The sequence below is a fragment of the Dendrobates tinctorius genome, unplaced genomic scaffold, assembly GCF_039654945.1.
Source record: "Dendrobates tinctorius isolate UK_male_01 unplaced genomic scaffold, ASM3965494v1 ptg000051l, whole genome shotgun sequence".
In the NCBI taxonomy this organism is placed as follows: domain Eukaryota; kingdom Metazoa; phylum Chordata; class Amphibia; order Anura; family Dendrobatidae; genus Dendrobates; species Dendrobates tinctorius.
In genome coordinates, this window is record NW_027361719.1 from 21,418,582 (window position 1) to 21,443,031 (window position 24,450).

Below are 24,450 nucleotides of genomic sequence, written 5' to 3' on the forward strand. Positions count from 1 at the left end.
TCCTGCCAGCCCTGAGGAAGTGGGTAAGCCATGGAAATCCTACGACGGCAGATCAACTGGTGGATCTGGTTGAACGTTACTCCGTGGCGGAAGGACTCCAAAACGACGCTATCCCACCTCGTTCTTCATCATCTCCACGTGGAACCGATAAGACTGTTCCAGGGAGTAGGGGAGATGGAAAAATCCCTAAGACAGTGGGGGAGGAAAACGGGACTGCCCGCACTGCGAGGCCAAGAGTAACGAACTATGGTCTAAGCAAGGGGCCCGTTAGGTGTTTCCGCTGCCAAGAGATGGGACATATTGCTGCGAACTGTCCGGTCACTACTGAACCCATGCAGTGCGACGTCACAGACTCTAAAAACCGCATGTCTATGGTTGCACGGGTAGGGAGTGTGAATGCCGGTCAAAAGGATGTGGAAAAACACTTGTGTAATTTAACTGTTGATGGCAAAAATGTGGTGGCATTGTTAGACTCGGGAAGTGTGGTGACTCTGGTGAAGGCCAGTCTGGTGTCAGCCCCGACTGGACCATCAGACAAATTTTCTGTAACGTGTGTGCATGGAGACACCTGTTCGTACCTCACCACGGTCATATGCATTACAACTTCCTATGGGTCTGTGCAACATAAAGTGGGACTCGTCCCGGCGTTATTGCATGATGTTATCCTGGGCCGGGATTTTCCCCACTTCTGGCAATTGTGGGAGAATCAGTTGATGCCTTTGGGTAATAGTGTACATGATTCTTCTTCCAGGGCGCGTGTGGGTCCCGAACCCCGGGAAGAGGTCTCCCCGGAAGACTCGGGGGAAGAGTCTGCGGGAAATGACCTGCAGTTCCCGTTTTCAGTCATGGCGGGTGATACGGAGGAGACCGGGGAAGAGGAGGACGCTGACAGCCGTCCACCTCCCCGTTTGCCGGATTTAGAAGGTCAGAAAGATGACTTCCAAAGCGAGCAAATAAAGGATCCTACCCTTTCTCAAGCTAGGACAAATGTAAAAGTGATAAATGGGGTACCCGTAGAACCTGGCTCTAGGCTGGCATATCCTTCTGGAGAATGATTTACTCTATCAGATAGAGAAAAAGGGGGAAGATACGGTGCAACTATTAGTCGTGCCAAAACCCTACCGGCGGCAGGTGCTGGACCTGGCCCACGGACATGTGATGGGAGGTCACCTGGGAGTCCAGAAAACCACCGAAAGGATATTACACTGTTTTGTTTGGCCAGGCATGCATCACGATATCCGTGTATATTGTGAGTCTTGTCCTGACTGCCAAGCCTCTGCACCTAAGCCCCGGTTCTGTAGCCCTTTGGTACCCCTACCTATTATTGAAGTCCCGTTTGAGAGGACTGGGATGGATTTAGTTGGGCCCCTTCCACGGTCTGCACGTGGACACCAACATATCCTGGTCCTCTTGGATTATGCCACTCGTTACCCAGAGGCCATCCCTTTGCGTAACACGGCCACCAAGACGATTGCCAAGGAACTGGTGCATGTGTTTAGTCGGGTCGGTATACCAAAACAGATACTCACCGACCAGGGGACCCCCTTTATGTCCAGGGTAATGAAGGAGCTCTGCCGATTGTTACAAATCGAACCGTTACGCACATCCGTGTATCACCCTCAAACAGACGGGTTGGTCGAACGGTTCAATAAAACTCTGAAGCAGATGCTGAGAAAGGTGATAGACAAGGATGGGAAGAACTGGGACTATTTACTTCCGTATTTGCTTTTTGCCATCAGGGAAGTACCCCAGTCTTCCACGGGATTCTCGCCTTTCGAGTTATTGTACGCCTGACGTCCTCGCGGACTGTTAGACGTTGCAAAAGAAACCTGGGAGGGTCAGGTCACTCCGTTTAAAACAGTGATAGATCACGTCACACAAATGCAGGACCGTATTGCGGCTGTTATGCCTATCGTCAAAGAACACATGATACAGGCTCAAGGAGCCCAAAAAAGAATCTATGATGGGGCGCCAAGATCCGTACGTTTGCACCCGGAGATAGGGTGTTAATCCTGGTCCCCACGGTGGACAGTAAGTTCCTGGCAAAGTGGCAGGGCCCCTTTGAGATCAAGGAAAGAGTTGGTGAAGTAAACTACAAAGTATACCAGGCAGGTAAACGGAAACCTGAACAGATTTATCATGTAAATCTGATAAAGCCCTGGAAGGATCGGTCTGCCTTGTCAGCGGAGCTGGCCCGTCCTGTCTGCTCGCATACCGTACCGGAGGTACGGGTTGCAGAGACTCTCTCGGAGCGGCAAAAGACTGAGGTCAGGCAGTTTCTACTTCTCAACCAAAAGTTTTTCTCAGAAAAACCCGGGCTGACTACGCTAATAAAACATGACATCGTAACGGAACCTGGTGTCACAGTTCACGTAAAGCCCTACCGAATCCCGGAAGAGCGCCGTGAAGCCGTTTCCCGAGAAGTGAAGGCAATGTTAGAGTTAGGTGTCATTGAGGAATCGCACAGTGCTTGGTCCAGCCCGATTGTGCTAATTCCTAAACCGGACGGCACCATCCGGTTCTGCAATGACTTCAGGAAACTGAATGCGGTCTCAAAATTTGATGCCTACCCCATGCCCCGGGTCGACGAGTTAATAGATCGGTTAGGAAAAGCCCGGTATATTACGACCTTAGACCTAACAAAGGGGTATTGGCAGATCCCTCTGATGGAGGCTGCCAGAGAAAAGACAGCATTTGCTACCCCAGAAGGTCTATTTCAGTATGTGTATATGCCGTTTTGACTGCACGGAGCACCGGCGACCTTCCAGAGACTGATGGATCGAGTCCTGAGGCCACATAGGCAGTACGCTTCGGCCTATTTGGACGACATTGTCATTTACAGCTTGGACTGGGAGACTCATCTCCAGAAAGTACAAGCTGTGATTGACGACCTGTGGGAGGCAGGTTTAACAGCGAACCCCAAGAAATGTCACATCGGGCTAGAAGAAGCCCGGTATTTGGGGTATGTAATTGGGAGGGGTGTTGTTAAACCCCAGGTTGATAAGATTCAGGCGGTTCAGGACTGGCCACAACCTGTCAACAAGAAGCAGGTGCAAGCCTTCCTGGGGATCGCCGGTTATTATCGCCGGTTCATACCCAATTTTGCAGCCATCGCTACCCCCCTGACGGATCTTACAAAAGGGAAAGACTCCGTCATGATAAAATGGAGTTTAGCGGCTGAAGAAGCCTTCCATAGCCTAAAACGGGCACTTTGCTCTCAGCCCGTACTGGTGACTCCGGACTTCCGCAGTGAGTTTGTGGTACAAACGGATGCCTCTGATACCGGTATCGGGGCCGTACTCTCACAAGTGAGGGACGGAGTGGAACACCCAGTCCTCTCTCTCAGCAGGAAGCTGAATAAACACGAGCAAAGATATGCAGTCGTAGAAAAAGAGTGCCTCGCCATTAAGTGGGCTCTAGAGGCCCTCAAATATTACCTGGTGGGCCGAAAGTTCAGGCTGATCACTGACCATGCCCCTCTCAAGTGGATGCACTTGAACAAGGAACGGAATAGCCGGGTGACCCGGTGGTTCCTTGCCCTGCAGGCCTACACTTTTACGGTGGAGCACCGCCCAGGGGTACAGATGGGAAATGCAGATGCCCTGTCCCGAGTGCACTGTTTGGCGGGTGTCATTGCTCGACCGGAGTGGTCTGAGCAGAAGGGGGGGATATGTGAGAATCATGTGGGAATAGTGGATTAGGGCAGGTATATCTCGCCCAGATTCCTTTCCTATGTGGCCTAGTCTGGTCAGTATCGCACCTACTTGCTAATGAAGAATGGGAGGTGGATATAAAAGGATGCCAGGTGGTTGTGTGAGTGTCTCAGCCAGGGAACACAGAGTGCCTGTCTGTGTGAGAGACACACGTGAGTGTAAGCAGTGCCCACTGCAACTGTGGTTTGGCTGGACGGGAGAAGCCCGCCAGTTGGTAGTTAGGTTGTCCATTGTTTAGTTAGTGCCGGACAGGCAAGGATTTGTTTTATGTTTTATTTCCTTTTGCATTGCTTTCACCGTTAATAAACCTGACCCAGGGTCAGTTATACACGAATCCCAGCTCTGCGCCTGAGTTTCATGCTGAACGCACGTGACCTTTGACCCCAGCAAAGGCGATCCCGGAGTGTTTTATCACAGCGGGAAAAGTAAGCTCCCAGCCGAGGCAGACTATCAAAATCAGGACTGTCCTGCTGGATCCGGGACACCTCATACACACACGGTTCCGCTTTGTATGCCTCGCACACACACGGTTCCGCTGCATACACCTCGCACACACGGCTCGACACGGTAAACCTCGTACACATGCGGCTCTGCTCCGTACACCTTGTACACACGCGGCCACGCTCTGTAAACCTTGTACACACAAGGCTTCACTCCGTAAACCTTGTACACATGCGGCTTTGCTCCATACACTTCGTGCACACGCGGTTCTGCTCTATAAACACACGGCTCAGCTCTGTACACTTTGTACACACAGAGCTCCGTTCCGTACACCTCGTACAAACACGGCTCCACTCCATACATCTCCTACACACGCGGCTCCCCTCCGTACACCTCGAATACACGCGGCTCCACTCCGCACACCTCGTACATGTGTGGCTCTGCTCCGTACTCATTGTACACACATGGCTCCGCTCCGTACACCTCTTATATATGCGACTCTGCTCCGTACACTTCGTACACACGCGGCTCTGCTCCGTACACCTTGTACTCGTGCAATTCTGCTCTGTACACCCCGTACACGTGCGACTCTGCTCCGTACACCCCGTACACATGTGGCTCTGCGCCGTACACCTCGTACACGTGTGGCTCTGCTCCGCACACCTCGTACACGTGCAAACCTTCTATATCATACACGTGCGACTCTGCTTCGTACACGTGCGACTCTGCTCTGTATACCTCGTACATGTCCGAGTCTGCTCCGTACACCTTGTACACGCGCAGCTCTGCTACATCCACACTGAAAACCCCTCCTGACCCCACACAAACTTCATCTCATCCAGCACCATGACAACCAACACAAGAGAGTCCTGCAGGCACTCAGGGGTCAGGGTTGTGCTCACAGGAGGGGAGGAGTCAGGGGTCACATGATCAGGGGCATCGGACGCCCCTGATCATGTGACCCGACTCCTCCCCTCCTGTAACCTCATCACAGGTCCTGTGCGCACTGAAGAACCCAGCGATCGGCGCTGGGATTCATCACTGTGGGGCTGCGGTGGCCGATCAGTCTGTCTGGGGGGGCGTGACGGCTCAGTGAAATGCGGGAAAAATAAGCTACCGCCCGGGACAGCGGGACATGCAATCAAAAACGGGACTGTCCCGCCAAATCCGGGAAACTTGGGAGCTAGGCGTTAGGTCTAGAAGGACTTAGTAACTCCATCTTTGGCTATTCCTGTGACCTTATACCGTGTGTGTAACTATTCTGAGCCCTGTGACTTTAACAGGCTCAGCCCTATTGTATATGTTTATGTTCATAGGCATCTCTGTGATTTAAAAGAGATTGCTCTACTTGGGTGACGGTTAACCTGTGCACAATACCGCCATATTGCTTCTGCCACCACTTAGCACCTACTGCACGGTGGACCCCGAGCGGCGAACGCACTTTATTCGTTTTTTATTTAGTGCGTTCCACCGTTCCTAACAGTTTCCTCGTTTTTGATGCTCTGCCAGGCATTCACTGCAGTGGTTTTCTGTTGCTGTTTGTTTGTGGGCCTTTCTGTCTGAAGTTTAGTCTTTAACAAGTGAAATGCATGCTCAATTGGGTTGAGATCAGGTGACTGACTGGGCCATTCAAGAATATTCCACTTCTTTGCTTTAATAAACTCCTGGGTTGCTTTGTCTTTATGTTTTGGGTCATTGTCCATCTGTAGTATGAAACGACGACCAATCAGTTTGACTGCATTTGGCTGAATCTGAGCACACAGTATGGCTCTGAATACCTCAGAATTCTTTCGGCTGCTTCAGTCCTGTATCACATCATCAATAAACACTAGTGACCCAGTGCCACTGGCAGCCATGCATGCCCAAGCCATCACACTGCCTCCGCCATGTTTTACAGATGATGTGGTATGCTTTGGGTCATGAGCTCTACCACACCTTCGCCATACTTTTCTCTTTCCATCATTCTGGTAGAGGTTGATCTTGGTTTCATCTATCCAAAGAATGTTCTTCCAGACCGGTGCTGGCTTTTTTAGATTTTTTTTAGCAAAGTCCAGTCTAGCCTTTTGATTCTTGATGCTTATGAGTGGCTTGCACCGTGCAGTGAACCCTCTGTATTTACTTTCATGCAGTCATCTCTTAATGGTAGATTTGGATATTGATACGCCTACCTCCTGGAGAGTGGTGTTCACTTGGTTGGCTGTTGTGAAGGGGTTTCTCTTCACCATGGAGATTATTCTGCGATCATCCACCACTGTTGACTTCCGTGGGTGCCCAGGTCTTTTTGCATTGATGAGCTCACCAGTGCTTTCTTTCTTTCTCAGGATGTACCAAACTGTAGATTTTGCCACTCCTAATGTTGCAGCAATTTCTCAGATGGGTTTTTTCTGTTTTTGCAGCTTAAGGATGGCTTGTGTCACCTGCATGGAGAGCTCCTTTGACCGCATGTTTCCTTCACAGCAAAACCTTCCAAATGCAAGCACCACACCTCAAATCAACTCCAGGCCTTTTATCTGCTTAATTGAGAATGATATAACGAAGGGATTGCCCTCACCTGTTCATGAAATAGCCTTGGAGTCAATTGTCCAATTACTTTTGGTCCCTTTAAAAACAGGGTGGCACATGTTAAGGAGCTGAAACTCCTAAACCCTTCATCCAATTTTAATGTGGATACCCTCAAATGAAAGCTGAAAGTCTGAACTTCAACTGCATCTGAATTGTTTTGTTTAAACTTCATTGTGGTAATTTCTAGAACCAAAATTAGAAAAATGTTGTCTCTGTCCAAATATATATGGACCTAACTGTATGTGTGTGTGTGTATATATATATATATATATATATATATATATATATATATATATATATATACACACACACACACACACACACACACACACACACACACACACACACACACACACACACACACACACACACCAGACAGACTATTGGAACAGTTCTTGCAGTCGTGCCCCACAAGGGCAATGCAAACTTGAAGAAAAAAACATCACAAGAGTGTGAGCAGTGTCAGTAACGTTACCGCTATACACAGTCGCCGGGTCACGATTCGGGGAATGCTGGATCACATCGGACCAGCGTGGGGACATTTTTTTCAAATAAATTGGTGAACGAGGGACAATAGCTTGTTTTTGTTTCTCTTTTTATGTTTTTCAGGTTTCGATTTGTGGACTACGTTGGACTTTGCTTTTTTTTTTTTTTTAATAAATTGGTGATGGGAATTGTTCATTTAAATAAAGAGTTTTGTATGTGTTTTTATTTTTTAATACAGGCTTAGTAATGGGGGTGTCTGATAGTCACCTCTCCATTACATAGTCCAGGGCTTAATGTCAGCTGTGTTTTTGGACAATTCACAGTTGACTTCAATCCCAAACTACCATTACCCAGATTGCCACCGCACAAGGGCAAATCAGGAAGAGCAAAGGCGAAGCATCAGACTTGGAACATCTCATGTAATGCGCCACTTCTGGGGCGGCTGCGGACTGGTATTTTTAGACTGGGAAGGGCCCAATAACCACGGACCTTCCCAGCCTGACAATGTGAGTTCACAGCTGTCTGCTTTACCTTGGAATAACCAAGGACCTTCCCAGCCTGACAATGTGAGTTCACAGCTGTCTGCTTTACCTTGGCTGGCTTTCAAAATGAAGGCAAGACCCCCCCATGTCATTTTTTTAATGTATTTATTAGGTTAATCCATGTAAAGTAAACTACACACGCAAGGCACTAATTACATGGGTAATTACATGGACATCTTTCTATCAATCATCTATTCACCCCATATCCATCTATCTCTTTACACATATAACACCTAAACATCTGTCAATTCTATTCTGCATTTTATTTAGTCACTTGTCACATGGACGGCACACTTTGTGTCATCAGTGTGCACATGTGAGGTACGTATTGCCAACCGTGCTAGCAGAAAAAAAGAACGGGCATGTGCAATGCCCCACTGATTATATTGCATGTGTGTGTGACCGTGTGTAAAATAACACTACATGTACCAGAAACACTGATGTGTGAAGGAGGGCTAAAGCAGTATTCAAGTCAATGCAGAAAAAAATAAAAACTGACAGACCCATTAAAAGTTAATAGGGGAAAAAAAGATCCAATAAATGCTCTTTGCCTCTACATCTGCATGGTTATCTGGTTCCAAGCACAAGCTATGTGCTCCTATTCTCCAATAAATGCTGCCATTACTGTGCTTCATACAAGATGGCGCTTATTAGTTGCAATGTAACGTTCGGCGCAGTTTATGGACATATAAAGAGAATGATTGCGGCACCACAAATGGAATCAGGTAATGGTGCTGACGACCATGAAGAGGCCTTCCCATGTAAGTGCAAGTGTCTTCCAGGAAGCGAAACGCAGGGCACCATAAGGACAGTCTGAGGCCGGGCACACATCTGTAAAGCGGATTTATTTTTTATTTGGTTCATAGTAGACAAGAAAAATCTAAGATATCCGTCATACAGCGCCTACCAGACTCCACAAACTACAGTATAAAGGGACTGCCAGATTTTTGCCTTGGGGTTTCATTTTTTCCGCATGCTAGGCTATATCCTCTGACTTATTTTCCGGAATAGTTTTTTGCAGTGTGTGTGTGGGGGGGGGATAAGTCTTTTTTTCACAAGTAAAGCAAAAGAGGCAGCACCTGATACTAAAAAGAATCACGACTGCATTGACCTATAGTATTTGTGGGGCAAAAGTTCAGTTCTTCCATTAAACCATTCTATACTAGGAAGGAGATGAAACACTGTATCTAATGAACATGGCGAAAAGAAAGGCGTGTTCGTGGAGCGCTGCCTCTTCTAGATTCATGCCGGTTTGGCAACTCTGGGGTGCGGAACCTGTAAGAACTGGCCCCATATACTGGGGTTATCAGCTATAGTGTGGCTCCATTAGCGCCCCCTGACGAAGCCTCTGGGTGAAACGTGCAATGGGGCAGGTGGACCAGAACGCATGTACTAGACCCCCTTTCACTGACATACCATCTTCTGTGTAAGTACTTACCTTACGCATTTTTTCACTAAATTATTTAGTACCAGTCATGACACTTGTTATTTGACTTGGATTATTACATTGATGGGGTCCTTTGCCCTGTTTGGAATCTGTCGTGTTACTTTACATCTCTTACTTTGTTACTGGTGCCACTTCTAGGAACATTCTGCTTTGGTATATGTATATCTTTTGTAATAAAAAAAATGCTTTTTTTTGTTTTGTTTTAATATTTTTAATAAATTGTTAGCTTTTAAGAGACCTTTGTGTGCACTCGTTTTCATAAGTGGGTTTGTTGATTAGTTTCAGAGTGCATGTCTCTAATGTTTTCTCCTTGTTTGCTCAGTCTTTTGTGTTGGTATTCATCTTAATCTGAAAGCAGCATGAGGTAAGGACAGAGACCTTGATTCCATTGATGTATGACTTAGTTTACTGGATGCAGCAGTTGCGATAGAATCCCAGTTTTCTCTACTGCAGATCAAGGAATGCTGAGCCCTGTATAACCCCATCCACACCACTGATTGTCCCTATATAACATATACAGAAATCTGCCAGAGCGCTGCTAATCAGTGCTGAAGTGTGGTTGGACTAGGAGGCGTGTGGCATCTAGTCCTTTAGTGATGATCTCTTGTTTACAAAACACATCTAGTATTGAAACCGCAAAATATAGCCCAGTAAGTGACATCACTGTATTCAGGGTCTCTGCCCCTACATCATGGTGCTCTCAAAATACTTAGCAAAAACTTGGAAACTTACTCCTTTTAAGGAAAGACTGTTGAGGAATAAAGTTACTCATATGGACCAACCTTCACCAAATCAAACCAAGTGTACTACAAAAATATTACAACAATTGGAAAAAAAAAAAAAACTAAGTTTACTTGCAGTTTCCAATTCATGTCATATTATGGTTTAGAAAAAGCATAAAAGCAGCAGATTCCTTACTGTAACAGAAAGACCCTTCATCCGAGCGGTCTGGACAGTCTGGATGACCATTACATAGCTTACTCATCGGCATACAGATTTCTGTGCCCAAACAGTTGTGCTCATTAGGCTGGCATTTCGAGACCTTGCTCTGTGGACCTGGTGGGAAACAAAAAAATGCACATTTTAAATACAAAAATAAAACACATTGAAGTCAGATGCTTAAATATTAAAGAGAGAACACACAGGTAAAGTCAGCGACACAAAAAGCAGCATGGGATGCCCACAAGATGGTCACCTACACACCATATCGATGTGGTGGCTTGGCTGTAATAGCGGGACATAATATCCCAGCATAAAACGAAGATTTTTTATTTTTTATTGTGTACAAAAGGCTAGAGAAGAATTTTAAGAACGTATTCATGAGCACTAGAGTCATAAAGTAAACGGGTTTTTACCTACTTTAAAAGTTATTGTTAGTGGGCCCAGATTGAGGTAACACGCATCTCCCAGACTGGCGCAGCTCCTCTACTCACTACCAATCCTTCCCGCCAATCCTGACATCTCAACATATGGCCAGGTGACTACTGCAGTCAATCAAAGCCTACTGATCGGCTGCAGCCTTCAAATTCTGTCCAAGCTGGCTTTTTCCGCTTAGAAAAAGAAGCCTGCAGCTGATCAGTAACCCCTCGGGACCGCCATATCAGGAGACCAACAGGAAAAAGAGCAAGTGAAGAGTAAGAACAAGGCGAGAATACGGCCACACGTTCAGTATTTGGTCAGTATTTTACCTCAGAATTTGTAAGTCAAAGTCAGGAGTGGGACAATTAGAGGAAAAGTAAAATAGAAACCAGTCACCACTTCTGGATATATCCCCCACTCCTGGTTTTGGCTTACACATACTGAGGTAAAATACTGACCTAATACTGATCTTGTGAACATGGCCTAAGACTTTTATACTTTATTATTAAAAGACATACAGATAATCCCTGACAGACAGGGTATCCCTGCATGTGTTCCTGTTGTTTAACAGCCGCGACTCCACATATTTTTCAAGCCTGGCGATGACCCCCGCGATTAGCACCAGGGCATGCTCTGATAATGCCGTGTCCTAGCACGCTCCCGCATCACTATTAGTTATCCCACCCTGAGCCCATGGACGACAGTGAAAGAAGGAGAAGCCCCCTTTTACACTACACATATAGGAGGGCTCACTACATTGGAGGAGCAGTATAGGAGGATTGCTTTTATTTCAAACGGAGGAATAAAGGTGACCAAATAAAAAAATAAATGCATGCGGCACAGATGGACAGTTTTATACAATTTAGAAGTCAACCGTTCGTTATTTTTTAAAGGTTTAGGCACTCTTACAATCGGATTAAAAAAAATAAAAATAAAAAATAAAGAGTAAAAAAAAAAATGCCAAAAACAAGAGCAATGACTTGGCAGAGTGGATTGGCAGAATAAACAAAGAGGAACATACAAGACTTGAAGTATTAAATAGTGACAAGAGACAGCGCTGCACAAGGGACGAGACCGGACTGAAGACTGTCGGTGGGATGAAACATTACAGGATGGAAATAAAGGTGCTGGGGGAACGCGGCGCGCTGATCACAGCCAACAGCTACTTAGCATAGTTTCCAGACAGCATCTTCCCATTCACAGAGGTGTCCGGTACTCCCTCCTGTCTCCCCCTGGGTAGGAAGCACCGAGGACACAGATTCTCCTAGACTGGAGACCCCATTAATGACCGCTCCGAGCCAGACTCATCACTGCTAAGGACATACCACATCCTTCATCATCTGATCGCCAATATGGAAAAATAAAGAACATTTTCACCTGAGATATTGCAATGTCCCTGTAGTATTAGGAGAGCAGAGGTTGGGAAACTTAGAGGTCTTCTTTACATCTTTTTCCATGACCAATGTAGATGTGCACACACCACAGTAATGTCCACTGCCAATTAGCTGACTACGCTCATCGCTTCTGGACATTAATTTTAGTTCACAGATGACAGTCCCTTATTCAGGATTTTAGTCTGGTAATGTGAACACAGCTACCAGAAATAGGTTTTATTGTGAAGTGTAGTCTGTCTCTAGTAGAGAGAGCCGGATTATCGGACGTGAGGGCCAGTCCTCGTTTCTGTGCTCCTGCTTCCCTGTCTGTCATACTGGATACATGCATGACAAAGAAGCGGCATTTCAGCCCGTAGAACACAGTGCATTGAACAATAGTAAGAGAAATACATGCCTGTAAGTGAAAGGAAGCTCCAGCACCTATAGTGCTGGCAAAGTGATAAACAGGAATAGCTCACTCATAAACAGTGAATGGCAAGTTATATACCATGAAACGGGAGAAGTTCTTAGGCTTGTTAGACTGTCAAAGCAGTGGACCCTTGTCCGATGGTTACATGGCAACATGGACCTGTTTTTATTTGGGTTGGGTAGTTTAAGGGTTAATGCTGTCTCTAAGTTTCTTCTTTCAGGTTCTGAGGAATTGTTTTATTAATTGGCTGGTTATTAACCAATAAGAAATCGAGTTGTGTGAATTGACCCGGTAACGGGCTTTGATTGGTCTGCCTTTTCGGCGGGAGTAAAGGACTATATATACTGGAACCTGAGGTGATTTCATCACTTTTCAACTTTGAAGTTAAGAAGAAGCCCGCCCGCCCTCCCCAATTTTATGTAATTCTCTCTTTTTCCGTCATGAAAACTTTATTAGAGTTGGGTACGATTGCTCTTTTCAATGAGCGAATTTTGGTTATCGGATTAATAAAGGAATTATTTATGGAATTATTTATTAAAGAATTATTTGGTGGATTTTGGTTTTTCCCATGGATTTCAGTAACCCTTAATAAAGTTTACATGGCCATTTTTCTCCACATATGTCTGGATGTCTCAATTATTTATTATAGAGTATTTAAGTTTGTTGGGTCCTATGTTGCCATGGGATGTGCATCAAAGGCAGTTTCAACTTGTTGCTGGGAAAAATGGAGCAAAACTAAGTTTGTTTGTTTTGGGGCTTTTTAATGAAAATGTGAGAAACCAAGACACAGTGTAGATTAGGAAGCAGTGTAACCAGAAACGTGCGGAACAAAAATATGTTTACAATAAAACCAACTTCTTTAGGAAAAGCAAAGAGAGAACTTTGTAAGAGAGACTAAACTCAAGCTGAGGCCTCGCTCACACTGGGGTGTACCTTGGACGAGGCTATCCGGCGTGTTATCGGAGCACTGGGCCCAATGGTTAATGTAGATTGTAAGCTCTCACGGGCAGGGTCGTCATTATTTTGCTTTAATTACTGTATTATCTTTAACGTTGTCACTTATAACGGTTGTATATGAACTGTTGAATTGTAAAGCGCTGCAGAATAGGTTGGTGCTATATAAATAAAGATTATTATTTGCAAAATGGCAAAAACGCAACAAAAACTAAGCAAAATGTGCTTTTTGCAAGCAGCTTAAGCTGTGCATAAAAAACACAACGTGTGAACATAGACTTACAGTCCAGACAACAGAGTCTGGACCTTTCCATGAACAGTAACACAACCAATCCTTCTCCTCGGCCCTCTGGTGTGCCACCCTTCATTTTCCCTTCCCCGCAGCAGTACAATAGGCCGCACACTCAGTACCAGTTCCACCACAAGGACAACACTCAGTACCACAGGACTGTAGGACAACTGTCCGAGATCAGACGGCAGCGGCAGCTGTTTCGCCACTAGGTGTCAGCACACTTGACAGCTGCCATGTTCTATAAAATAGGGACCCATCTACAAGGGCAGAAAATGGGGGTCTGTTATAAGGGCACGTGGCAAATGTGGTGGGAGGTGCAAGTGTAGACACAACGAGGGGCGTTTTGTGATCCTTATTCACAAGTGTCACTGAATGCTCCTAGATATCCTCAAAAACCAGGGGAAGAGTCTTGAGGAGATCATATGCATATTCCCAGTGCCTTCTGGGATAAGTGAAGAGTCTCCGCGAGCTCAACGATCACTGGGTTTTGGCCGTTGCAGCTGAAAAGAGGAAATCGGAAAACCAGGGGAAGAGTCTTGAGGAGATCATTTGCATATTCCCAGTGCCTTCTGGGATAAGTGAAGAGTCTCCGCGAGCTCAACGATCACTGGGTTTTGGCCGTTGCAGCTGAAAAGAGGAAATCGGAAAACCAGGGGAAGAGTCTTGAGGAGATCATTTGCATATTCCCAGTGCCTTCTGGGATAAGTGAAGAGTCTCCGCGAGCTCAACGATCACTGGGTTTTGGCCGTTGCAGCTGAAAAGAGGAAATCGGAGAAACCGCGCAAATTTTGGCTCATCTTTCATCGTTTTTAAGAAATCTCAAGATGGAAGAGGCCAGGAGCCATTTGGTGAGCTGCATTTCTTGCTACATGTTCACAGATTTACCAGTAGAAAAGCCAAACTTCACATGCCACAAATGCAAGCTTGTGTCCCTGTTGGAGGAAAAGTTGCAAAATCTCGAAGAGAGGTTAGCTACGTTGAAGATCATTAAGGAAGGTGAAGAGTTCTTGGACAGAGCAGAATTATCTCTTCATGTTACAGAAAGAGAAGAAATTCGAAGTGCACCTGAAGAAACAGAGGAATGGAGACATGTGACCCAGAGAAGCAGGAGGATCAGGAGGCAGTCAGCACCCATACTGCTCAGAAACCAGTACCAGGCTCTCACGCAGGAAAACGATGAAGAAATACATCAGGATAAGACTTTGCCAACAAACAGCAACCTTGTACGCCTTCAGAGTCCTCCTGGATGGAGAAAAAAAATGTTGTGAAGAAGAAACGGAGAGTGGTGGTCATGGGTGATTCCCTGTTGAGAGGAACAGAGGCCGCTATCTGCAGACCGGATATAACTTCAAGAGAAATGTGCTGTCTTCCAGGTGCAAAAATTAAAGATGTGTCTGACAGGATATCAGGACTCTTCAGACCTACAGATGACTACCCATTCCTGCTACTACATGTGGGGACAAATGACACCGCAAGAAACGACCTGGAAACCATCTGCAGAGACTTTGAAGACTTAGGCAAGAAAGTGAAAGAACTGGGAGCGCAGGTGGTCTTCTCTTCCATCCTCCCAGTGGATGGCCATGGAGCAAGGAGGTGGAATAAGATTCTGCAGGTGAACAACTGGTTACGTCGATGGTGCCGTCAGCAACGATTTGGATTTCTGGATCACGGAGTGAACTACTTATACGATGGACTACTTGCTAGAGATGGGGTGCACCTTACGAAGACTGGAAAGCAGGTATTTGGAAGTCGCCTTGCTACACTTGTAAGGAGAGCTTTAAACTAGAACAACATGGGAAGGGAAGCAAAAGACCAGAAAAAGCCATACACCTGACAAATGCTATTGAGAACTCTGCTATTCGAAGTGGAAAGGAAGAACAAAGACGAAAGAATCTAATTAATAAAAATATTGGAGAAAGAGAAACCTATCACAAACTAAAATGTTTCTATACTAATGCACAAAGCATGGGCAACAAACAAGGAGAATTGGAACTACTAACACAGGAAAAGAAATATGATGTCATTGGAATCACTGAAACTTGGTGGGACAATACACATGATTGGAATACAAGACTAGAAGGATACAACTTATTTGCAAGAAACAGACTTGATAAACGAGGAGGGGGTGTCGCATTGTATGTTAGAAATGCGTATATCTGCACAGAGATTGAAGCTTCAGAGACTGGGAGTTCTGTGGAAACTGTTTGGTTAAGAATACAAGGACAGAACAATGGAAAGGACACCATTGTAGGCATTTACTACAGGCCGCCTGTGCAAGCTGAAGATATGGATGAACTCTTTATGCATCAAATGGCCAAGTTCTCCAAAAAATATGACATAGTTGTCATGGGAGATTTCAACTATCGAGACATTTGTTGGGAATCTCTCTCAGGCAAAACTAACAGGTCAAGGAAATTCTTATCCTCTCTTGCTGACAACTTTATCTTCCAAAAGGTTAAGGAGAAAACAAGGGGAACTGCTACCTTGGATCTAATCCTTATAAACAGGGAGGAAATGGTTGAGGAGGTAAAAGTGGCTGGGACCCTAGGAGGTAGCGACCATGCTATTTTAGAATTTTGGATAACTAGAGGCGGAAGACCTGTGAAGACTCAGACGTCAAGGTTAGATTTCAGAAAGGCAGATTTTAAGGGATTCAGAAAGAGAATTGGAGGGATCCAATGGCTGGATATCCTTAAAGACAAAAATGTCCAGGAAGGATGGGAAATCTTGAAAAATGAAATTCTCAAAGCACAGTTGTTAACAATTCCGAAAAGAGGGAAGAATAGGAAGCATTTAAGGAAACCACGATGGATGAACACAGAACTTAAGCACATGCTAAAAAGGAAGAAAAAAATGTTTATAAAATGGAAAGAGGGAGGCATATCTAAAGAAGAATATAATGCTGTCTGCAGAACCTGCAGGGCACAAATCAGATTAGCTAAAGCTGAAAATGAATTGAGGCTTGCAAGAGATGTCAAAAGCAATATTAAAGGATTTTGGGGATATGTCAAAAGTAAAAGAAAAGTCAAAGATGCTATAGGATTTTTACAGGATGAAAATGATGAAATGGTAAGACAGGATGTTGAGAAGGCTGAACTTTTAAATTCCTATTTTGCATCTGTTTTCTCTCAGAAAGGAAATGTAGCATCAACTGTTATTCACTGTCCTATTAAGGGAATAGAAGAATCCAGGATATCTATAAACAGAAAGATAGTGAGGAAACACTTAGCTAACCTAAATGAATTCAAGTCTCCAGGTCCAGATGAATTACACCCCAGAGTACTGAAGGAGATAGCAGAAGAAATTTTTGAACCCCTCTCCATAATCTTTGAAAATTCTTGGAGAACAGGAGAAGTGCCAGAAGACTGGAGAAGAGCAAATGTTGTTCCTATCTTCAAAAAGGGGAAGAAGGTGGACCCAGGCAACTATAGGCCGGTGAGTCTGACTTCTATACCAGGAAAGATCTTTGAACAAATTATTAAACAACATGTATGTCAATACCTGGATAAGAATGAAGTGATTAAACAGAGTCAGCATGGGTTTGTAACTAATAAGTCATGTCAGACTAATTTAATTTCCTTCTATGACGGTATTACTGATTGGGTGGATCAAGGAAATGTTGTAGATATAGTATATCTTGACTTCAGCAAAGCATTTGACAAAGTCTCTCATACAATCCTTATTGAAAAAATGACTAAGTATGGAATGGACAAGGCAACTGTTAGGTGGATTCATAACTGGCTTAGTGATCGGACCCAAAGAGTGGTCGTAAATGGCTGCACATCCAGTTGGAAGAATGTCTCAAGTGGGGTACCACAGGGCTCTGTCCTGGGCCCTGTATTGTTCAACATCTTTATCAACGATTTAGATGAAGGAATTGAGGGTAAACTGATAAAATTTGCTGATGACACAAAGCTAGGAGGGATAGCTAATACTAGAGAAGAGAGAGAGAGGATTCAAAAAGATTTAAATAAACTGGAGAAGTGGGCAGCAACTAACAGAATGGTTTTTAACAGGGAGAAATGCAAAGTACTACATCTGGGCAATAAAAATGAAAAAAGCATATATAGAATGGGAGGAATAGGGCTAAGTGACAGCACATGTGAAAAAGACTTGGGTATACTAATAGATCACAGACTGAATATGAGTCAACAGTGTGATGCAGCAGCAAAAAAGGCAAATGCAATTCTAGGATGTATTAACAGAAGCATACAGTCTAGATCACGTGAAGTAATTATTTCCCTCTACTCCTCTTTGGTCAGACCTCATCTGGAATATTGTGTCCAATTTTGGGCACCACATTTTAAAAAAGACATCAACAAACTGGAGCAAGTTCAGAAAAGAGCGACCAGAATGGTGACCGGTCTGCAAACCCTGTCTTATGAGGAAAGGTTGCAGGATTTGGGAATGTTTAGTTTGCAAAAGAGAAGACTGAGAGGAGACTTAATAGCTGTCTACAAATATCTAAAGGGCTGTCACATTGTAGAAGGATCAACTTTATTCTCATTTGCACAAGGAAAGACTAGAAGCAATGGGATGAAGCTGAATGGGAGGAGACACAGATTAGATATTAGAAAAAACTTTTTGACAGTTAGAGTGATCAATGAGTGGAACAGGCTGCCATGAGAAGTGGTGAGTTCTCCTTCAATGGAAGTCTTCAAACAGAGGCTGGACAGACATCTAACTGGGATGATTTAGCGAATCCTGCTTTGAGCAGGGGGTTGGACCAGATGGCCCAGGAGGTCTCTTCCAACTCTATGATTCTATGAAGTGGAGATATGAAAGGTAATGATGACCCTTCACTCAGGATGAGTTATATGCCATTTTCTTTCTAGATATATTAGTGTGGCTTCACAGGTTTCCGTTATCGCCTCCAACTCCCCACAAAATACACATATCTATCTACTGTATTTACTTTACTCACTTAAATAGCGCCATTAATTCCACAGCGCTTTACAGACATTATCGGTATAAGCTGAATACATTTTTTTCTCAGTGACTCATTGAAACGCCGTGTCTAAGGTTCCTTTTACACTTACCGGTTTTTTTTGCGGGCCGATTTTGCAGCCCCAATAGATTCCTATGGGGCTGCAAAATCGGCCCGCAAAAATTCCACAGTGCGCCGTGTGCTGTACGGCCGTGGGGGCCGTATTTGCGGCCGTGATAAAAGATCGAGATTGCTTGATCTTTTATACGGCGTACGGACACGGCCCCCATTGAGATACGATGGGGCCGCAAAAACAAACGGAAGTTTGTTTTTGGGGCAGACAGTGACTTCCAGTTTTACGGAACGCCGTTTTTTATTCGTGGAAAAATAAAAAACCACAGGCCGCAAAAAATGCGGTAAGTGTAAAAGCAACCTAAAGAATATACATGGTGTACCAATACAGCTAGATGATAACAAATTAAAAAAAAAAAAAAAGAGAGGGATATAAACAGTCATGGAATTGAAATTGTTCCAGGAAATGATGTATTTCTCCCAGACGGGACCTCCTTATAGAACATACCCTACAGAACATTAGGAGTAGAGTGGGTACGGAAAGTATTCAGACCCCTTTACATTTTTTACTCTTTGTTTCATTGCAGCCATTTGGTAAATTAAAAAAAGTTCATTTTTTTCTCATTAATGTACACTCTGCACCCCATCTTGACTGACAAAACCAGAAAGGTAGAAATTTTTGCAAATTTATAAAAAAAAACCTGAAATATCACATGGTCATAAGTATTCAGACAATTTGCTCAGACACTCATATTTAAGTCACATGCTGTATGATCCTCCTTGAGATGGTTCTACTCCTTCACTGAAGTCCAGCTGTGTTTAATTAAACTGATAGGACTTGATTTGTAAAGGCACACACCTGTCTATATAAGACCTCACAGCTCACAGTGTATGTCAGACCAAATGAGAATCATGAAGTCAAAGGAACTGGCCAAGGAGCTTAGAGACAGAATTGTGGCAAGGCACACATCTGGCCAAGGTTACAAAAGAATTTCTGCAGTACTCAAGGTTCCTACGAGTACAGTGGCCTCCATAATCCTTAGATGGAAGAGGTTTGGGACCAGCAGAAGTCTTCCTAGACCTGGCCGTTCAGCCAAACTGAGAATCGTGGGAGAAGAGCCTTGGTGAGAGAGGTAAATAAAAAGCCCAAGATCACTGTGCCTGAGCTCCACAGATGCAGTAGGGAGATGGGAGAAAGTTCCACAAACTCAACTATCACTGCAGCCCTCCACCAGTCGGGCCTTTTTCGGCAGAGTGGCCAGACGAAAGCCTCTTCTCAGTGCCAGACACATGAAAGCCCGCATAGAGTTTGCTTAAAAAAAAAAAAAAAAAACACATGAAGGACTCCCAGACTATGAGAAATAAGATTCTCTGGTCTGATGAGACAAAGATAGAACTTCGTGGTGATAATTCTAAGTGGTATGTGTGGAGAAAACCAGGCACTGCTCATCACCTGCCCAATACAATCCCAACAGTGAAACATGGTGGTGGCAGCATCATGGTATTGGGGTGTTTTTCAGCTACAGGGACAGGACGACTGGTTGCAATTGAAGGAAACATGAATGGGGCCAAGTACAGAGATATCCTGGATGAAAACCTCTTGCAGAGTGTTCTGGAACTCAGACTTGGCCAAAGGTTCAGCTTCCAACAAGACAATAACCAAAAGCACACAGCTGAAATAACAAAGGCATGGCTTCAGAACAACTCCGTGACTATTCTTGACTGGCCCAGCCAGAGCCCTGACCTAAACCCAATTGAGCATCTCTGGAGAGACCTGAAAATGACTGTTCACCAACATTCATCATCCAACCTGACGGAACTGGAGAGGATCTGCAAGGAAGAATGGCAGAGGATCCCCAAATCCAGGTGAGAAAAACTTGTTGCATCATTCCCAAGAAGACTCATGGCTGTACTAGCTCAAAAGGGTGTTTCTACTCAATACTGAGCAAAGGGTCGTTTTTAGTAAATTTGCAAAACTTTCTACATTTCTGGTTTTTTATTTTCATTCAAGATGGGGTGCAGAGTGTACATTAATGAGAAAAAAAATGAACTTATGAATTTACCAAATGTCTGCAATGAAACAAAGAGTGAAAAATTTAAAGGGGTCTGAATACTTTCCGTACCCACTGTAGAACAGCGGTAATGGGACCTCCTTATAGAACAACATATCCTACAGATCATTAGGAGTCGAACAGCATTAACGGGACGTCAACAAACCCTACCTAACAGTAACGGGACCTCCTTATAGAACATCATACCCTCAGAACATCAGGTGTAGGCGAAAGCTCTTAAATCATTTGGTCAATAATAGATAAAGCACATACATAAATGCATACATGTCGCCAAGAGAATATTAAGAAAAGATGGTTGTTGTAGTAGAGGCGCGCCAAGTGGCTAATTGCAATGGAAAAATAGATTGTAACACATAAAGAGAAAATACCGAGGGGATTACTGCAAAGACTGTGAACATAGAAAGTGTCCAATAGGGGACACACGTGAAAAGATCAGTGCTGCGTGCAGCAGAAGACGCAATAAGTGGGCTACATTTGGGCCCCCTGGTCAGACCAGCATACTGCAGATGCTTTTTACATTTGATACCCCTGTATAATTCTCTCTATACGTGCCTGTGCAGGACATTTATACCAATTACATTTCCTGCACGATATCCTCTTAGGTGCATGCTCCCATACATCAGTTCAGCAAGGGTTGGGGTACAAATTGTAACAGGAGTGCCTTAGTCTGATATAGGATTTAAATCACCGGCCCTGCTCGTCCACACTGACACTGCAGGAACCCAGCGAGCACACACACAGTGTCAGTGTGGATGAGCTCTGCTGCCTTTATGTTGTCTGCAGCGGCTGCCTACTACTGTGTGATCGTGCAACAGGTGGCCATTGCAGGCAAGAAAGCGGGAGGAGAGTGCTGACACTGCCTGCACGCGCTCACTGGGCTCCTGGAGTGTCAGCAAGGAAGGCCAGAGTTGGCGACTCAAATCAGGCCCAATCAAACTCAGGAGAGGTGCGCGGCATGCTGACCGAGGGGGCGCAGCAGTGCACTGTGCCAAGGAGCCCTCATAGGCAGATTTTTCTGAAAAACTACAGTATTGAATTTTTTTTTTTTTTTTCAGGTGATCAAGTCCCACATAGTCCTACACTGATTATTTTAGGGGGAGTTTTCATGAAATCATGCAGTGGATTTTCTGCACACATTAAAAACCTATGTGGGAGAAGGGCTTTAGAGTTCTTTCCCCCACTTTAGCGCCAGCCTGTAGAAGCTGCATGGTTTGGGTAAAATGACATTTTTCCCTGCAGGTCGTATGCCGCGCCGCTGAGTATTTTAGAATTAAAGCGTTCGTGTAGGGGAAAGGGGGCGACTGACTCATTGCTGCCCTTAGTTGTGTCACAGGATAATAGAGCGGAAATGAGAAGCCAATATTAACCCTGCCACAGGCAGCCGTGCATATAGGACTTGTCCCATCCTGTCTACACATATTTACATAGATAATGGTTTGCTATTTAAACTCTTAAACTGAGCAGAAAACTTTTTTTTTCCCATTTACACAAGTAATAAAAAGGCTTGGAGCATGCCGACACACTCACATAATGTCCTGCCAAACACTTTCTTTACATAGAGTGGGTGTCATTGTTGACTCAGCAATCTCATGTGCGGAAGGTCAGAAGGTAACCTTTCCTCTCCCTCCTCATAGACTGCCCAAATGGCCGACCACCCGAATACTCATCTGGGACAAAATGCATTGCACAGCCATAGTTTTCTACATTACACCCCAGTAGATCAATATACTGGACAGATCTGGCCAACATGCAACACTTTCTATAAAAAAACACACCGTATGCCAAATTTGAAACAGCTCTCAATGGTCCAGAAGACGACGTTCTCCAGCATCAAAGTAAAGTAGTTAAAACTTCGCCTTTATAGGACAAAAAAAATATAGCAGAATGTGCAGATGTAGCTCTGAGTGATGATAGCAGTCTTCACCCGGCACCGGGGAACAGAGCTAGCGGTAGCACTGCTTCCCAGACACCGGTACTTGTGATACTGATACGGCACACGAATGCCACCAGTATTACACACATGGACACCAATATCTCTGCTACTGGGCACGCCATACAGATTTAACTCTATAATCATGTAAGTGACTCTGGACCTAATTTATTTTGCCCGTGCTTTTGCACTAGTATGTACACTGGTTTCCCTATACTTATAGCGAATGCTACAGACTCAGCCTGCAACACTGCAATATTGTGGACACTTCCATGGTGAATGCCTGTAATATCCGCACTATTTAAAACACTTTATTGTCTATATCCATAGAGAATGTTACAGGTTTCTTTTTTATCAGATTTTATTTATTTATATCACGTGCATGACATACTCTGTTTGGCCACATGAGATATGGTATCCCTGCTTGGTTAGCAGCATCCCTGTTTGTATCTATTTTTCTAATTATGTTTTTAAGGAAGCATGATAAAATTCAATGATTTTATTGCCAATTTATACTGTTGTTTCTCTTCAGTGGTTTACTGGTTTTTCCAGTACCAGAAATATCAGGACGTCTGAAAGAGCCCCAATATAGGCATCTCTATACTGCTTTTTAGGGATATATTAGAGCATGAAGCATTACCCTATCGGGTCCACCTACAGCGCTGGAGTATCAATTTTCATTTCATCCTTTTGCAGTTCAATATTGACAGATGTGTACCATACCTTCTGTTGTTCGACTACCAGGTGGATACCAACCTATCCCCCCAATGAGACTTCCACCTAATGCACTATTTAGAGGTATAGTTGTTTTTTTTACTATTTTAAAGGGGTTGTCCATTCCAAATCGAGCCAATCGGGAGTGCCCTAGGAGTCGATCGGAAATGGCCTAGGAGATAATTGGGAGTGGCCTAGGAGCTGATTCTCAATACCCGGGAGTGGCCTAGGAGCTGATTCTCAATACCCGGGAGTGGCCTAGGAGCTGATTCGCAATACCCGGGAGTGGCCTAGGAGCTGATCTGCAATACCCAGGAGCGGCCTAGGAGCTGATCTGCAATACCCGGGAGTGGCCTATGAGCTGGTCTGCAATACCCGGGAGTGGCCTAGGAGCTGATCTGCAATACCCGGGAGTGGCCTAGGAGCTGATCTGCAATACCCAGGAGCGGCCTAGGAGCTGATCTGCAATACCCGGGAGTGGCCTAGGAGCTGATCTGCAATACCCGGGAGTGGCCTATGAGCTGGTCTGCAATACCCGGGAGTGGCCTAGGAGCTGATCTGCAATACCCAGGAGTGGCCTAGGAGCTGATCTGCAATACCCGGGAGTGGCCTAGGAGCTGATCTGCAATACCCGGGAGTGGCCTAGGAGCTGATCTGCAATACCCAAGAGTGGCCTAGGAGCTGATCTGCAATACCCGGGAGTGGCCTAGGAGCTGATCTGCAATACCCGGGAGTGGCCTAGGAGCTGATCTGCAATACCCGGGAGTGGCCTAGGAGCTGATCTGCAATACCCAAGAGTGGCCTAGGAGCTGATCTGCAATACCCGGGAGTGGCCTAGGAGCTGATCTGCAATACCCGGGAGTGGCCTAGGAGCTGATCTGCAATACCCAAGAGTGGCCTAGGAGCTGATCCGCAATACCCGGGAGTGGCCTAGGAGCTGATCCGCAATACCCGGGAGTGGCCTAGGAGCTGATCCGCAATACCCAGGAGTGGCCTAGGAGCTGATCTGCAATACCTGGGAGTGGCCTAGGAGCCGATCTACTAAATCTAGGAGTTACTACTAATTAGAGTGACAAAGCGGTGTCCTAGCTTCGGCAGTGGCCAGATGTAACCAGTGTACGAAGTGGAACACGACA

General features: G+C 44.9%; 1 protein-coding gene across 1 annotated transcript in view; it reads right to left on the reverse strand.

Moving 5' to 3' along the window:
- LRP1 (LDL receptor related protein 1) overlaps window positions 1-24,450 on the reverse strand; it is a 518,911-nt gene that overhangs the window by 353,265 nt on the left and 141,196 nt on the right. Inside the window, exon 3 of the mRNA XM_073576846.1 lies at window positions 10,110-10,247. Coding sequence (XP_073432947.1) covers window positions 10,110-10,247 — 138 coding nt within the window. The remainder of the gene's footprint in view (window positions 1-10,109; window positions 10,248-24,450) is intronic.